The sequence below is a fragment of the Hylobates moloch genome, unplaced genomic scaffold, assembly GCF_009828535.3.
Source record: "Hylobates moloch isolate HMO894 unplaced genomic scaffold, HMol_V3 SCAFFOLD_18, whole genome shotgun sequence".
NCBI classification, from domain to species: Eukaryota; Metazoa; Chordata; class Mammalia; order Primates; family Hylobatidae; genus Hylobates; species Hylobates moloch.
Genome location: NW_026652293.1, coordinates 3,908,455 through 3,927,368, shown reverse-complemented (window position 1 = coordinate 3,927,368; position 18,914 = coordinate 3,908,455). Strand labels below are relative to the sequence as shown.

The following is an 18,914-nucleotide window of genomic DNA, read 5'->3' as shown; positions in this document are numbered from 1 at the left end:
GTTTTTCTGGGCATGCACATAGCTTTGCACATGTGCATAGACTGCTAGATTTCCAGAAATGTGTTAGAACTTTTCAGAGATCTCTATTAACATCTCATTCCCTAGATTTTGCTCTTATTTTTTCATTGGCCGGAGCTGGTACTGCTTCTTTGGTGACTGCAATGTTAAACAATTGCCACTGATTGTTTCCAACAGATGTTCTAAGGATATAGTTCTTGCTGTTCTGTTCATATAGATCAATCTGAGTCAAGTAAAATCAAGACAAAGCCTGAGAATGGAATTTTTCACAGAACTGTGAGACAAGTGAAGTAATGTCATTTCTCTGAAGATGGGGCTCCTGGGCACTCCAAACCCATTCTTCCCCCTCCAGCATCTGTGAGGCTGTTGGATTTCACAGTTGCAAGTGTTGTCTTTCAACACTACCAGGGAACTGGGGAGAGGGTAATGGGAATTTTAAATAGGGTATATTTAAAATGCCACAAACCTTGGTAGTTCTCACAGTATTCAGCCATTTTTCTTGAATAAACACTCCTTGGAGTGTTGCAGGCCTTTAGTTAGTTCAGAGTTATGAAAAAGGTTTTTTTGACAATGTTTGCCAGTGTTCATGTTGCTTTTATAGAGGAGCAGACTTTCAGAGGTCCTTACCTCACCATTCTGCCTGTAAGGGTTTTTGAGTAGAGGTGTGTCACCACCAAAGCCAGGTGTATGGAAGTCTAGTTTACCAGTGTCTGATGTCCATATGCTGGCATGGAGATTGGTGAACTGTAGTGTGATGAACTTTTCCAAAATGGCCATTCAGTTAAAGAAAACTAAGAACATTACCAGAAAAAAGATACAAGGCCAAAAGTTCAAAGATTTAAAAGTAAGTAACAGATTGAGCTGACATGGAGGATGACCTGATTGAGCATAGGAGACCTCTCCTGTGCCTGCTCTCTGCACCCCTTCCTCCCCCATTTCCCACTGTGTGCATTCACGGCAGACTACACAGATAATAGTGTACAAGAAGCATCAGAATGGGGAAAAGATAACTAAGATGAAATTGCATTATAGAAATATAGTGATCTATTTTTAAAACATGTGTTAGCTCATGTAATCTTATCACTTGAGAGGACATGAACATGAATCTCTGTTTTATAATGGAGAAAAATGAGACTTTCAGTAGATCAATTACCTCCAAGGCTTAGGGCTAGCAACATGTAGAACTGCTCCTAGCTCTTTTTATTTGTCAAGTACTTTTTGCACTATTAGGTGATAACACTATATTAGAGGAGTTTTAGTAGTAAGGAAGAGCCTATTTTGAGATACTATCCGGAGGAAAAAATCACCAGTGTATATCTGGTTGGTCACGTGAGATTAAAAAAGAGAAGATGCCCAAAAGTTGGAAAAGGTAATGCATTAAAAGTGTCATTTTAAAACATTGCAGCTAGCCAAAAAACAAATGCCATTCTAATGTAGGGAAATAAAGATCAAGTTGCTATTAATTCAGTGAAAGAATCAGGGAAATAATTACTGAATATTTAATCTTAGCCAGAAATGTATATATTTTGCTAATTTTTCGCCAGGTGTCAGCAGCACTGTAAACAATAGCAATTACAATAGTTACTTGGAATTGGATATCTAAATTTGTTAAATATTACACAGTTGGGAGTATATTATATTCATTTGCTCCCACCATCGATTGTTTATACTTTAATATCTTGAAAAATGTCATATGTTATTTAGTGCTACATTCAATATTTTACCATCTATATTATTACTGTTCACCAGCCTACTAGAGAGTTACTTAACTGTAATACTGTAAGTTTTGACTTAACTGAAGACTCAAAATATTTTGGAGAAACTGGGTCGGCAGGGGGCAGCACAATCTTACAATGTATAAAATGTGGTCATTTGAATGACCATTCAGAAATAGGATATAAAGATAGTGCAGTTCATGGCTTTTCAAGCTTTTCAAGCATTCAGACCCTTTATTTCAAATGAAATATTATCTATAACTCAAATATGTAAGGCAGAGAAAAGTGATATTTAACTAACAGAAATCTTATTTTATAATATTTACTTGTAACATCTAATACCGAAAATGATAGGGTTGTTTTGATGAACAAAAAATTGAGAATAAAATTTTCTAGAGGGTACTATTACTATATTATTTTTATAGATGAGGAAATCGAGTCTCCAGGAACTTTTAAAACATGTCCAAGGTCACACAGATGGCAAAAAGTTAGAGCTTATTCATAAACTCAACTGTCTTACTCCAAAGCACAGGCACCTACAGCTATGCAATTGCTGCTAATATGTTTTCATCTTGCTGCAGCTCTGAAATCTAGTGCAACGTATTTCTTTTATTTTAATTATACATTTTAGAGAAAACCGATTCATATAGATAAGGAGTTACAAATGATAACTTTGACAGCTTGCTCTTTAAACTTCAAATATTCTCAATTACACAGAAATGACAGGTAAATCTTTAGTCCAAGATACAAATAATAATACATTAAACTTATTTGCAATACAACATGTTCCCTAATATGTTAACAAGTGGTATAACTATTAAGGAAGTAGACATAGTTATTTCACCTTTTGTAGATAACCGAAGTATGGAGATGCTAAATACCTTACTAAAGTCACGGTCCTGTAACAGACCCCCGTAAATCTGGCTGCAAAGTTTCCTTTCCTTAACAAGTACACTATATTGCCTCTATTTTATTACTCATTTATGTACTTGTATTGTTTTTATTTTAATTTTTAAATAGTTAAAATTATATTTTTAAAATGAAATTCAATAGATTTCACTAACCACTGTTGGAAAACCAATACTCTATGGATAATTATAATCTGAAACATGGAAGACATTTAGAAATCATTTTGGGCTGTTATGTTAATAATTTAATTTATTTCTATTTAGTTTTCCAATAATAACATATTTATATTAAAAACAGATTCAAATCATCTCATTTAAAACAAATTCATTAAAGGGAACATATAACATAATTGGATATATCAACTTGCATAGGAATAACTGATTCTAACACTCTATATGCTGAGTGACCAATTTAAAAAGCTCACACTTCCCCCAGGTGTAAATGGGAGAGCATTTCTGGGATACAGAGTCTTTACTATTTAGCAACCCAATATGTGTCAGCAGTGACTCAGATATCTCAGAGAAAGAAGCTTTTTGAAATTTTCAGAAATATGATAGACTAGTAAGAAATCAAGGAAGTCAGCTACATTAATTTTGAAGCAAAATGTATAGTTCTTAGTATGCGCTAAAGCTGTTAGGTTAGAAAAGTCTTACATGATTACTCCAACTATAACGTGTGTCTAGATCACTAAGATTGATTATAATAAAACATATTTTTAAATCTATGTTTTGCTACAGGGTAAAAAATTGCAATTTTTTGCTCAGGATATAAAATGTGCACAAAGCAAGTATTATCTCAAGTAAAGACTTAGCTGTCACTAGCACAGCTAAGTAACTTGTGATCCCTGCTCAAGCACTCAGTCATGCAGCATATTTGGCCTTATTTTTTGAAGATGTATATCTGAGCATGTTACTCCCCAGTTCAAATGGAGTAGGTCCAACTTTTCTTACCACCGCATTTCATGTCTTTCATGATTCATTATTTTCATTCAGCAATATTTATTAAGTGCCTGCTGAATGATAGGCACTATACTAATTTGAGGACATACAAAGATGAATAAAACAAAAGTTCTGCCCTCAAGGGACTCACAGTCTAGTGGGAAAGACAGACAAAGCAACAGTTACAGGACAGAAAGTCTCTAATAGAAATATTCATACAGTGCTGGGTGAGTAAAATTTGGCTTCAACCTTCCTTTCCATCTACATTTTCCACCCCTTCCCCATATACACATGCCACTCCAGGCCAGTTTACATTTACCAAACTTGATACCCACTTTTGGGGCTTAGCTCGTACTTTCTTTGTGTGAAGTGCCCTTCCCTATGCCTGCTGAAATACTATTAGGACCAACTTCAGGTATCTCCGGAATATTGTTTCTGTTACCAGAATTAATCATATTCACATATTTTCTCCCGTAAAATCTCTAAAGGCAGTTTATCAGTCTGCCTTGAAATCAGTTCATCTATTCCCTAGTACAGTGCTTGTGCTGAACAGACATTGAATATACTTTTCTACTGCTGAGTCTCTGAATAACAACTTTATTTCTAGCATATTCTGTTTCCTTCAGTAAGATAAAAACAGTATGGCCAGGCATGGTGGCTCACATCTGTAATCCCAGCACTTTGGGAGGCTGAGGTGGGCAGGTCACCTGAGGTCAGGAGTTCAAGACCAGCCTGGCCAACATGGTGAAACCCCATCTCTACTAAAAATACAAAAATTAACCGGATATGTTGGCTCATGCCTGTAGTCCCAGCCACTCGGGAGGCTGAGGCACGAGAATCACTTGAACCCAGGAGGCAGAGGTTGCAGTGAGATCATGCCACTGCGCTCCAGCCTGGGCAGCAGAGTGAGACTCGGTCTCAAAAAAGAAAAAACAGCGTATGGCCTATTTATTACTTTTTGCAACTGGCCTGAAGTCTGGTCACAAATAAAATGAATTAGGATTATAAGATGAATATGAGTGTTTCTAAAAACTATTAAACAAAATGTAAACAGTGTATTAGGTACTAGAGGATAATGGATACTGTTGGTTTTCTGCCCCAGGTGTAAATGTGAGAGCATTTCTGGGATACAGAGTCTTTACCATTTAGCAACCCAATATGTGTGAGCAGTGACTCGGATATCTCAGAGAAAGAAGGTTTTTGAAATTTTCAGAAATGTGATAGACTAGTAAGAAATCAAAGAAGTATGTATATACTACATATATACTATATATATGTAGTATATATGCTCTATATGTGTATATATGACATACATATGTAGTATATGTGTACTACATACATATAGTATGTATATATGTATGTAGTATATATGTATGTATGGTATGTATGTACTACATACATATAGTATGTGTATGTATGTAGTGCGTATGTACGTGCTACATACATATAGTATGTATATATGTATGTAGTATATATGTATGTATGTATGTACTACATATAGTATGTATATATATAGTATATACGTATGTATGTACTACATACATATAGTATGTATATATGTATGTAGTATATATGTATGTATGTACTACATACATATAGTATGTATATATGTATGTAGTATATATGTATGTGTGTACTACATACATATAGTATGTATGTATGTACTACATACATATAGTATGTATGTATGTAGTATATATGTATGTGTGTACTACATACATACAGTATGTATATATGTATGTAGTATATATGTATGTGTGTACTACATGCATAATGTATGTATATATGTATGTAGTATATATATGATGGTCTCAGGAGATCGAGACATCTCCACTACTTCTTTCCTTAAAAGAAATCCTATTTTGTTCAGGAAGCCAAACTTAGGCCATACAATTCCCACAGAAAAAAAATAATTTCCATTGAAGATGAACTCACATTTTAAAAAGTATGAGCAGGAAGAATTGGTCCACCATGAATGACAGTAGACACAAGAGAAAGATGTGTTGGCAGCTCTAGAACTAATAGGGCTCTGTGAAAGAGATTATAAAATAAATATGCTTTAATAGAATAAAGAAATAAAAGAAGTAATAGAAAACTACAAAAAAAAAAGAATAAGACAATGTGGGAAAACAGGTTGATTTAAATAAGGGCCATATTGAACTTCTGGAATGAAAAAGTCATTAAAAATAGAGTCAATGAAAAATATGAAAAAGTTTTGGAGAGTGGAATAAGAATGTTAAGCCTATTTTCTAATAAGGACTCCAGAATGTGAGACTAGAGAAAACGAAAGATAATATTTAAAATACATAGATCATCAGATTGAGAAATTAGAAGTTTTATACAGGATTATTAAAACTGAGTCCACACCCATAAAAATTACAGTGGAAGGATAAAATACCAGACAAAATGATAAAAGCAACTAGAGAAGATATAAGGGAACAACAATTTGACCAACAGCAGACGTCTCAACAGCTACAACAAAGGCCAGAGGGCAGTGCAGTAGTATAATACACTACATGCTAGACGTTGTTCTAGGTATTCAGTACACATTAATGAAAAACAGATATAAATTTTGGCTTGCATGAAACTTAATTCTAGGTAAAGAAGAGAGAGATAAACATAATACATACAATAAGTATAAGGTATGTGAGAAAGAGATAAGTACTGTGGGGTGGAGGGAAAAACAGGGTGAGCAGAATTAAGAGTGCTAGTGAGAAAGGAGGTGTAATATTAAATAAGGGTCAAGGTATAAGGCTCATTGGGAATGTGACATATGAGCAAAGACTTGAAAGAGGTGAGGGAGTTAACCATATACAAATCTGAGGAAAGAACACCACGAGTGGATGGAACAGCCCATCCTGAGCCCGGAGTGCGTGTGTTGTGTTCAGGGAGTAGCAAGGAAGCGCATTTAGCTAGAACTCCATGATTGAGGAGTAAAGTAGTAGGAGGTAAAGTAAAAGAGGCAGCCCTCTCACTCCAACCCACCAAAATCTATATTTTTCAATACTCACACAAACCAAAAAAACTTCCTAAGTCAACTCAGTGTCAGAGAATGAAGCATAATTAAAATTGGAAATATTTAGGCACAAACACAAATGAAAATACCTAAATTTGTGGATTTCAGCCCCTATCAGTATTATAAGGAAATATCTAGGCCAGGCGCGGTGGCTCACGCCTGTAATCCCAGCACTTTAGGAGGCCGAGGTGGGCGGATCACGAGGTCAGGAGATCAAGACCATCCTGGCTAACACGGTGAAACCCCGTCTCTACTAAAAATACAAAAAAATTAGCTGGGCGTGGTGGCGGGCGCCTGTAGTCCCAGCTACCAGGAGGCTGAGGCAGGAGAATGGCGTGAACCCAGGAGGTGTAGCTTGCAGTGAGCCGAGATCGCACCACTGCACTCCAGCCTGGGCGACAGAGCAAAACTCCGTCTCAAAAAAAAAAAAAAAAAAAAAAAGGACATAACCACCAATTCAGTGAAGGTCTCAAAATTATAAGAAAATGACTCTAGGAAAATAAATTTGAAAACAAAATGTACAATTTTCTTGAAACATACAAATGTCTAAAAAGTGATTTAAGAGTAGTAGAAAACATGCAAAGAGTGATTAACATTAAAGAAATTCAGCCAGTAGCTGGAGTCCCCTTAAAAGAAAGAGGAAAAAAAAAAAATGGTCGACTTTCAGAAGCAAGTTTTACCCAACTTCAGTGAACAAATAACTTCTGTGTTACATAAGCTATTTCAGAGAATGAAAAGGAAAGGTACCTAACTTCTCTTTCGAGGCTTATATAATTTTGACACCAACTAGACAAGAATAACGTGAGGAAATTATAAACCAATCTCATTTATAAACATATATGCAGAAACCCTAAATTAAGCATTTTAAAATAATTCAGCAAAAAATATACACATATGCCTATATTTATACATATATATTCTTCAAATAGGTATTTCAGGAGACCATGAGAAAAGAAACTTATAAACTTTATAAATCAATCTCACTTATAAGCATATAGGCAGAAATGCTAATTAAATGTGTTCATATTGAATACAGCAAAAAAGTGCATATGTATATATACATACATATACATAAATTTTGATTATAGTGGGAATTTTTTTTTTTTTTTTGAGATGGAATCTCACTCTGTCACCCAGGCTGGAGTACAATGGCATGATGTCGGCTCACTGCAACCTCCACCTCGCAGGTTCAAGTAGTTTTCATGCCTCAGCCTCCCGAGTAGCTGGGATTACAGGCGCCTGCCACCACACCTGGCTAATTTTTGTATTTTTAGTAGAGACAGTGTTTCACCATGTTGGCCAGGCTGGTCTCAATCTTGTGGCCTCAAGTGATCTGCCTGCCTCGGCCTCCCAAAGTGCTGGGATTACAGGCATGAGCCACTGCACATGGCGGATCATAGCAGGGATTTTTATGACCATTTCCACATGTTGCTATGGTCAAACGCTGATAAAATATTTTGTTATTATGGTTATTTATGTGAATGTTCTATGATTCGTTTTTCTTCTATCTTAAATATTAGATATGTTAATTTTTAGTGTTAATATGTGGGGCTTATGAAAGAAAAAGTGATCGTTTTCTGCTTTTATTGTAGCTCTTCCTTACCTAACCTGAATGTCAGAGCTGTGTTCCATGAGTGTGGTAACATCATGATTCCGTTTCATTGAACCATCTTTTCATCTTCCTTGGCTCCTGCAAGGCTAATAACTGCACAGCAAGAGCCTGTAGAGGGTACTTACAATTGGAGCACCAGCAGCAACGTCACCTGCTCCCCAGTAATATGGATAACAGTCCTCACTGAAGACCAAGGGGGAAAAAGCAGGGCCAGACAACTCAGTTGAATGGGCTCTGTAGTTGACGTCTGTTTTTTCTGCCTAGCATTCATATCTTTCTTATGCACACAGTACCCAGATTTTGGTTGGGAGACTAACCTGCCCCTGTATTCTGCTGAAGTGGAGTTTATTGCAAAGCCCTAGAATTAAATCTCATGGGCTCTAAGCAGCAAGCTCCAGGATTTGGGATTGAGCAAGTAGGATGCTGTCTTCCTCTTTCCCATGACACTCAGAGCTGCTGGCAGCTAGGAGGGAAAAGTCTGCCAGAGAATGAAGCCAAATTTGGGAAACAAACCTGAGAAATGGATAAAGGAGAACTGGTTCCTAGTGACATGGGTTGACGCCTGGATCAGTGAGTGCCTGAAGCTGCCTGTGTACAAACTGTACAAAGCCACTGCTCACTCCAGTAGGCTGTCCTTTTGATACACTCGGTGTTTTTACAAACCCTACTAAAACCCAGCCTGGCTCTCCTTTATGCTAGATTTACAGTGTGGAGGATGGAAAGGAGGTGGGATTTGGAGCAATTATGCTCTTTCTTCCTCTCTCCTGAAATTGCCTCTGGTGATCTCCTCCTTACCTAGTTCCCTGGGGCTAGGAAAGGGCCCTGAGGAGGGAGCCTTGCTGCTAGAGATGAAGCTCATCATTAGTGGCAGCTCTAACTTTGCAGCAGGTGACTTCCCTTGTTTTAACTGCAGCACCCTCTGTGATCGCCCCATTTTCAGAAAAGTATAATGGAAGCATTTCACATATAAATAAAATTAAAAACTGAATGCTATCTTCCAGACACAGTGAGAATTAAGTTGCACAGATACTATTCAATAGATAATTCAATTATAGTAATTATCATTGTACAGTTCAGTGGTTTCACCTTAAAAAATATTGAGCATAAGTAGTTACAAGTAAGCTGGAAGTAATTTAATATTAATAAAAAGCCCAGTATGTTTACTTAATGGGAATTATATTGTATTTTTAATCATATTGTTTTTTCTCTATGTATTTACAAGCTTCCACCTGATTTTAACCTACTCACACCATTAAGGAAATGTAATGGCTACCTTAACCACTAATTCTGGTTACGGTAAACATATAGAGTATATTCATTCCTGTAAAAATTACATATACTTTACTGTCACAGAATTACTTGTAATCCTTTACCCTAGGGCAGAAGACTCAGGGGGAAGGAGGGGAAGTATTAAAAAGAGGTAAAATATTATGCAAGATGGAAAGAAGTTTTACTTTGGGGAGCCTGTGGGACTATTCCTTTAAGTAGACCTAGTTACGATTGGAATTTGTTTGACTTTGCATTAATCACCTGCAGCTAGTGCTACCTAGGCAAGCCCCAGTTATAAATTAATGATGAGATCTGCAGAGGGAGTAGATGGAGATTCCTGAATACACACTGAATGGAGCAGCATGCCGTGAGGAGTAGTCTGAGGAAAGATGCCATTTGGGCAGATAGCATCGATATTTAATTTGAGGTTGTTTGTTTTTGAGACAGATCTCGCTATGTTGCCCAGGCTGGTCTAGAACTCCTGGGGTCAAGTGGTTCTCTTCTGTCAGCCTCCCAAGTACCTGAAATTATAGGCCAATGCCACTTTTTTTTTTCTTTTTACTACAGTGATTCTGTTTACATAGCTATTCTTTACTGCTTTTCTTGTACTGAGTGATCTCTTTGGACTGCCACAACTCTACCAACATTGAATGGGCAGTACACTAATGCCAGTGGAAGGGACACGAGATTAGCACTTTTTCTAGGGCATAAATTCATAATGAACTCTTCTAGGTAATAGTTTCTTGTGTTATTTAAACACCACTATATTTCAGCAGGGCTTACTAAAATAGAATGTGATCAACAAGGATCTTAATGCTGTTGCTTTTTGGTTGGACTTGAAGATAACGATTTTCACAGCAGCGAAGTGGGGAGTGTTTTCCTTAGGATTGAGAAAGGCCTTTCCATCGCTTTCTTTGGGCATCGCTTTGTTTCTCAAAAGTGGCAGTATGACTTCTGTGTATAAGCAACTATTAGGTTCACATCTTATCTGACAGTAAGTTAATTGTGAAAAATATATCTCACAATATTCTAACAGATGCTGCTAGTATTATAGCCTAATGTAACAAATGCACCAAATGTGCTCAAGCATGTTTTTGACACTATTTTCATAAGTGATGATATATCCTAATTGAAACTTACTAAAATTGTTTTCTTCTCCAACTGTCATGAAAACATACCAAACTATGTGTTTTGTGTACCCATGACTTAAGAATATAAAATGTATATTCCTTTTGGCTTCCACTCTGTAGTCTAGAGTTAAAAATAGGAGATTTTACCCTTCTGTATATTAGTCCAACAAGTTTGTTCAGGCTCCAGGTATGTATTAATTCTCCTTCATTACTTCTACAGCCAGTAGTAGGTTTAAACTCCAGGATTCTTATAAAACATTAAAAAAAATTTTAACTACATTGTTACAGGGAATACTGTTAGTGTCTTTTTTTCTTTCCTTTTTAATTCGTGGACTGGATCTCTTTGGGAATCTTCAAAGAAAGTTCTGTATATTTTTATCGTTGTATATTCATTTGTGTATACTGTGTCTTTTCATCATGTAATTCTTTTCTTAAATCTTCTTTCTTTCAAAACCCAACACACATTAGAAAAGGGTAAAAAATGCAAGTGTGCAACCCATTTATCACAAAGCGAAACCCATGTAATTACCATCTAGGTCAAGGAATGAAACATTGTCTCAGTAACCCCAGAAACTCCCATCCTGCCCTTCCAAATCACTGTTCTTCTCTCCCACCTCCAGAGTTAACTACAATTTTTACTTTATGTGAATTACTTTTTTGCTTTTCTTTATAATGTTACCACCTATTAATACATCGGGAACATAATGGTTTAGTTCTGCTTGGTTTGAGGTTTTGGTTTTTGGGTTGTTTGATTTTTTGTTTGTTTTTGTTACTTTACATAAATGGAATTATGCAGCTAGGTATCCTTTTGGGCCCAACATGTTTTACTTAAAATCACATTTGTAAATGTAAATGTAGTTATAATTGGTTTTCATTGCTGTATAGTATGCCATTGTATGAACTCAGTACAAATTATCCATTCTATTGCCTGGATCCAATATGAATAATGCTGCTATGGACATTCTTTTATATGTCTCTTGATAAACATTGCACTTATTTCTGATGGGTATATATGTAGGAGTGGAACTGCCAGATCACAGGTTATGTGTATTTATAACATTTAAAACATTGGTATCACTTCACATTTCTACAAGAGAACTGTGATAGTTCCCAGTGCTTTGTCCTCACCACACTTGGTATTCTTTTAGCTCATCTGTTTGTTGTGTAGTGTTACCTCGTAGTTTTCATTTCCATTCCCCTGATTACTAATGAAGTCAAACAATTCAAAGAAACCTGCCAGTATTTTTATTGGAATTGAATTTAATCTATTGATTAATTTGGAGAGAATGTTACAAAATTGAGCTTTCTAATACAGTAACAGTTTATATAGCACTTTTTGGTTTCTCTCAATAATGTTCATAGTTTTCTGTATAGAGGCCTTGCATATCATTTGTTACATTTATTCCTACATATTTTATATTTAAATGCCATAATAAATATTTTAATAAATTTTATTTTCTATTTGCTTCTGATATATAGTAATGTGTAGATTTCTAAATTTTACCTCTGTATACAACTGCAGTTCATCTGTAGATTTGTTCCTGTGTACATAATTATGTAATCTGCACATAAGGGCTTTTTAAAAAAATCTAGTCCCCTTCCAAATCATTATACTTTTTATTTCATTTTATTGTCTTTAGTAAGGCTAGGATCTTCACTAGCTAGTATCTCCACTACAGTGTTGACTAAAAGTAGTAATAGTTGGCAATTTCAAAGGGTAAACATTAACATTTTTTGCTATTAAGTATGATGTTGCATGTTGCTAGATTTGGTTTACTAATAGTATATTTAGGGTTTTTTCATCTAGACTTATGAATGAGAAAATCTTGTAATTTTTCTTTTTTATAATGCCCTTATTAGATTTTGGTTTTAATATTTTGCTAAATTTTTAAAGGAAGTTGAGGAGTGGTTTCTCTTTCTCTAATATCTGAAAGAGTTTGTGTAAAACTAGCATTATTAATTAGAATTCACTAGTGAAGCCATCCAGGCCAAAGTTTCTTACTTTTGTTTTTTGTATGTGTATTTTGGAAAGGCTTTTAATTACAAATTCAATTTCTTTAGTAAGACTGTTTCTGAACAGTCTTCCGGCGTCTCTTCTGGTTGGTAATAACTTTCTAGAAAGATGTCTATTTCGGAAGTCTCCAACCCCCGGGCCGCAGACCAATACCAGTCCATGGCCTGTTAGGAATGGGCGCTGCACAGTGGAGGTGAGCAGCAGTGGGCTAGCGAACATCACAGGCTGAGCTCGGCCTCCCGTCAGATCAGTGGCAGTATTAGATTACCCTCTACACCCTGTCCATGGAAAAATTGTCTTCCAGGAAACTGGTCACTGGTGCCAAAAAGGTTGGAGATCGCTGGTATATTTCATTCAAATTTCAAATTTACTAGAAGAAACCACTTTCTTCTAGTATCCTTTCCTATTATTTTTTCATGGTCTGTAGAATATGTAGTGATGTCTCCTTTTTCATTCCTGATCATTGTTATTTGTCCCTTTTTTCTTAATTGGACTCTCCAGAAATTTATTCATTTTATTAGTCTTTCAAATCACTTATTTTTATCATCATTTAGTTACCTATGGGTTACCAAAAGTATACCTTTAATTTCCAAAAAATACAGATATTTTATTCTCCTCTAGAACAGTTTGGTTTTCTAATCAATCAAAAAACACTATGAATAATTTTCATCATTTGAAATTATTATTTGCTTTAATTTAAAAATTCTGCGTACTTGGGAAAATTATATTTTGTAGTTATTAGGTATAATATTCTGCATATGACCATTAGGTCAATTTTGCTTATTGTGATATTCAAATCTTCTATGTCCTTATGGTACTTATTTGTCCGCCCATTTGGTCAGTTACTGAATTTGGTCAGTTAATGAGGGAAGTGTGCTTATGTACCCAGTGATTATGGATGTCTGTGTTTCTCTTTCTGGTTCTGGCCATTTTTGCTTTCTATATTTTGAGTCCATGTTATTAAATGCATCCAAATTTGGGATTATTTTACTTTTTAGTAATTTCAGTGTTTTATCATTATTTTGTATACTTCTTCATCTCTAGTGGTGATTATTCCCTTAAAGCCAACCCTGACTGATACTAATGTAACCACATCAATTTGTTTGATTATTTTTTACATGATTAATTTTTCCCATATTTTTCAACTTTTCTATATCTCTGTGTTTTAGATGTTGGCTTATAAATAGCAGGTAATTTTGTTTTGTTTATTTAAAGGCACAGTTAGGACATTTGATGTATTGAGTCTAAATCTTTGTCAGTCTTTTAAGGTTGATAGTCTTTAAACAATAATTTCTCATATTCAAAAAACAGTTTATTAACATCTATAAGTTTAAGCAACATTTCTCTGATTTCTTTATAAATATACAGGGATTTATGAAATCTTCTCATTTCCTATTACTTCTTTGGCTTTTACATAAAGAAAAGAAATCCAGGGGCTAAAATATGCTAAGGACAATAATTCTAATCTGGTGTTTGGTTTGCAACTCATCTTTATTGTGATTTACCTACCTAATCCAAATAAACATGGCATAACAATGTATCTCTTAATATATCTCTCTTGCAAAATACTATAAAAATTTTATTATTGATTACAGGGCTGTGACTCCCAAATGAGCGTGTCAGAAGTGTCGTGTAGTGAAAGTACATCCTCATGTCAGTCTCTTGAACATGGCTCAGTTCCAGAAATTCTTATTGGCCTGCTTTATAATGCCACAACTGGAAGACTATCAGCAGAAGTGATAAAAGGCAGCCACTTCAAAAATTTGGCAGCAAACAGACCACCCAGTGAGTGAAAAATAATTTTTTTAATTCTAATGTTTTCTGCACTTTTGGGACTCTCAGTATTAGGGAGTTCAATCCTGTCATTTAGTCTTTACCAATCAGAATGAAATGGTGTAATCATCAGCTAATCTGTTTCATGTTTTCTATTTCCAGTCATTTGGGAAGTAGAAAAATTTGAAATTCAAAGTATTCATAGTAAGGTGACAGAACTTTTAATTTTTCATAGTGTCTGCAAAATAAATTAATCTCTATCATAGCCATTATCTTTTAATGCCAGAAAAGGTTACAGGGCCTTTAAAAGTGAGTAATGTTCACAAATATGAACAGGAATGTATATAGCTATTGTTGTTAACTGAAGAGTAATGTGTTTTCTATCTGCATGCAGTACTATGAACTATTTTATTTACTTCTATATTTTCCTTCTTTCTCCCTTAAGAATTTAAGAAGAAACTATTACTTCACTTTTTTTTTTCTCCTTTAAAATTATAACCCAGTACTGCCAGCAGAGACTTTTCTTAGATGGCATGGGCTTTGCTCTTACCAGGACAAACAGAATAAGGAACAGTTTGCTGTTTACCCTGGATGCTAAGAAGGGAAAGCTGGATAGCATACCTCTGCCCTAACTATATGTATGTTATGCCTGTTACACTTCTCTCTCTGGATCTCTCTCCCCATTCAACAGGGCCAGGGTAGGTTATGGGAGGATAGTGAAATTATCACCCAATATACCTCTAAAATGTTGGTACCTAAAAGAGGTAAACTGGGAAAGTGGCAGCTTCTTTTTTTTTTTTTGGAGACAGTTCTGTTCTTATCGCCCAGGCTGGAGTGCAATGGCATGATCTCGGCTCACTGCAACCTCCGCCTCCAGGTTCAAGCGATTCTCCTGCCTCAGCATCCTGAGTAGCTGGGACTACAGGCACCCACCACCACACCTAGCTATTATTTTGTATTTTTAGTAGAGGCGGGGTTTCACCATGTTGATCAAGCTGGTCTCAAGCTCCTGACCTCAGGTGATCCATCTGCTTCGGCCTCCCAAAGTGCTGGGATTACAGGCGTGAGCCACTGCGCCTGGCCCAGCTTCTTTATACTTACCTAAAATTAAAGCCGTTAATGCCGTAAACTAAAAATTTGAAACGAAATCTGAAATAATAACGCCACTTTAAATTTTCTTAAAGAATTCTCACAGATTTACTTAATGCCATGTTTTATTCCAAGAAGCAAGTAATTATTATAGGAGGGGGGCCAGGCGCAGTACCTCACTCCTGTAATTCCAGCACGTTAGGAGGCTGAGGCTGGAGGATCACTTGAGCCCGGGATTTCAAGACCAGCCTGAGCAACAAAGTGAGACCCTGACTCTACAAAAAATTAAAAAGTTAGTCAGGCATGGTGGCTTGAGCCTGTAGTGCCAGCTGCTCAGGAGGGTGAGGTGGAAGGATCGCTTGAGCCCGGGAGATCAAGGCTGCAGTGAGCCAAGATTGCACCACCGCACTCCAGCCTGGGTGACAGAGCAAGACCCTGTCTTAAAAAAAAAAAAATTGGCCAGGTGCAGTGGCTCACGAGGGCTTGTAATCCCAGCACTTCAGGAGGCCGAGGCGGGCGGATCACAAGGTCAGGAGATTGAGACCATCTTGGCCAACATGGTGAAATCCCATCTCTACTAAAATACAAAAAATTAGCTGGGCATGGTGGCGCATGCCTGTAATCCCAGCTACTTGGGAGGCTGAGGCAAGAGAATCGCTTGAACCCAGGTGGCAGAGGTTGCAGTGAGCTAAGATTGCACCACTGCACTCCAGCCTGGTGACAGAGCAAGACTCCGTCTAAAAAAAAAAACATAAAGTAAATAATAATATTAATTAATTAAAATTAAAAAATAAAGGAGGGGTAACTTTATCCTTGAATTTAACTCTTTCTAGTTGTCGTGAAAATTATTTATTCAATGGAAGTAAAAGGTTATTACAATATATTGGGTTTGCCCCAAATAATATTGGAAAGCTTGCTTCTTACATATATCATAGAAGGTGTCTATCCCTGAATTAAAAGTCTGAAGGCTTAAATTCATATTTCTACCCTTGGACAGTTGACCTCACTCCCCTAAGTCTGTTTCTTTATAGGTAAAATTAAGGTCATGTCTCTCACAGGGTGTGAGACTCAAATCAGATAAAGGTGCATGAACAGATGGAATTATTATTGTCCCCTTTCTCATTTCAGAAGGAGAAATTGAGTGGGAGAAAAGAAGCAATTTCTAGAATAAACAGATTTGGTAGTGTGACTTGATCATCTTCATTAGCATAGACTTAGAATGCAAACTCAAAAGGCCTGGGGGATAACTGAAATGAGTAAAACTCATAGGTGAAAGATGGGGAGATGGTGAGGCCTGTGACAAACGCAAGAGTGCACACCCTGCCAGAAGACTTTCAGATTCACAGATTGTTAGCACTGTGCCGGATAAATAGAACATTGTTTAGGGTCACATTGAGCCCCCAGTTATCAGTTTGCCACTTGTGCTTTAGCTAATAATTTACTACATTTTTTTGACAAACATTTAGCTGGAGATGCTAAAAAATAGAATGAAATGATATGTTTTCCTTTCTATCCTTACTGTAGTCACTCTGATAGAAACAGAGCAACAAGGATCACAACTAAAAGGGAGGTCTGGCCAAGCGCAGGGTTGGATAATAAACAGATGACAAAAGATTAACATCCTCAACACAGAGTCAATGTTTCAGGTTACAGAATAGGTTATAGCAATTGCCATTATTTTACCATTAGATCTTCAGTATAAGGATAATCCATGGTGTTAGGTGGGAGGTAACTAGAAAGTAAGTATAAGTCAATTTAAAGTAATTTTATGAAAGTGAAATATTTATGAAGTAAAAGGTAAAACAGTTTTATCAGTTTGTCCTAAACAGTATATATTATATAAGATTATAGCCCCTCCTATATACCTAGATTCTAAGCTTCGAACTATGTTATAGACTGAATAATCCCCATTTTTCCAAAGAAAGAGCAATATTCAAGAGCAAAAATTTCAATAGTCCTATTTTGTTTTGCATAATTAATTTATATATATTGGGAGTAATAAAAGTATTTGAAATATTAAATTGATACATTTTAAATTTAGCAATAATAAGCATAATAATAATAATTCTGATGATCTTTATAATTATTCAGTCTTTTATAGTCTGATAATATGCATGATTCTATGTTCAATGTGCTTTAGACCAAGAGGATATCATTAAAAAGATGTCCCCCTTTTAAAAAGTGTAATTTTTGTTTAAGATTACACAATAACCTTAAAAATTCTCATCCCATTAAATCTACCCAACATCCCTTTTGTTCAATCCTCTATCTGAATTAAAATGCTAAAGTTTTGTGTTCTTCCACTCCAGTGAACATTGTTTCCTCTTTAATTCTAACCTTTGACCCTCTTTCACCCAACGATTGACATCTGGTCATTATTTCTTTTACTGCTTTCCACCCCCTGTTGTCAGATGGACTGTTCTGTTGTCTAAAACACTTGATAGGTGGACAGGTTTATATAATCCGAGGTGAGTTCCTGTAGAGGCTAATTGGATGTTGTCTTTTCATGCAAAACCAAAATACCCTAAAACTTGCCAGCAGTGAAGCTGTCCACCATGTTGGTTTCCAAAACAATGCACATTTATTATCTGTGGTACTTTAAAAAAAACTAACTTAGAATTTATCTCTGATTATGGATGATGGTATTCGGAGCATATATGAAATAAGCAAAACTTTTTAAAATAAAAATTTTTATTTTTTCATTCATTTGTACTTTGATTCATACAACAGAAATAGATATTTCCTGATAAATATTGCAATTTTCTTTAAAATTAAGTGAAATTTTGATATGAAGTACACATGATGGATCAACATGCTGAAGATCATTTGCATGAGTCTAAAAAACTTGAAAACACAGTCTTATAAAGAGAGGATTTGTCTCCCAAATAATCAGGCAATGAACTGTTATGTTTCACTTCGTACACTAAACATCACATCAATTTTTTTTGTAATTCATAAAAATAGTTCAGATATCATTCTTAAAATTTTACATTAAATTTGTGCCAAAAAACAATCCTATAGTATTTTAACTATCCTGAAAGCACATTAAATGTACTCTTGCATGAAACCAGGAGAAAGTTTTACTTGGTTTGCTAAACTTTGAACCTTTAATGCATTTGGCTTCATTTTTGCCCTTAAATGTTTTTAAAGTATATTTAAAAACCACATCCATGCAGAGATTTTTTTTGACATTTCATCCTAAGCTGTTTTGATGTCATCTTTGCATTCTTGTCTTCCTCTTTTCCTCTTCACCATTTGCCTTCATTTCTATTTGTTTGTTTATTCTTATTCTCTGAAAACAGTGGAATGCTTTACAGTGTTGTGGCTAATTGAGCTTGCTAAGTGTTTATTAATGCTATGATGTCCTGCTTAGTGAAGCTAAATGGGAATGGGAACGGGCAGGGGAGGGTAGTGGGAGGTCAAGGATGGGG

General features: G+C 35.7%; 1 protein-coding gene and 1 long non-coding RNA gene across 8 annotated transcripts in view; one reads left to right on the top strand and one right to left on the bottom strand.

Moving 5' to 3' along the window:
- LOC131381887 (uncharacterized) overlaps nt 1-18,914 on the bottom strand; it is a 97,845-nt gene that overhangs the window by 28,492 nt on the left and 50,439 nt on the right. The gene's annotated exons all lie outside the window — the stretch shown is intronic.
- Nucleotides 1-18,914, top strand: part of SYT14 (synaptotagmin 14) — a 232,133-nt gene that overhangs the window by 202,289 nt on the left and 10,930 nt on the right. For 4 of the 7 annotated variants that reach the window (XM_032137739.2, XM_032137740.2, XM_032137738.2 and 1 more), the window contains 2 exons: nt 14,217-14,406; nt 17,895-17,951. In XM_032137739.2, coding sequence (XP_031993630.1) covers nt 14,217-14,406; nt 17,895-17,951 — 247 coding nt within the window. The remainder of the gene's footprint in view (nt 1-14,216; nt 14,407-17,894; nt 17,952-18,914) is intronic. The other 3 variants (XM_032137741.2, XM_058430944.1, XM_058430945.1) reach the window with 1 other exon arrangement.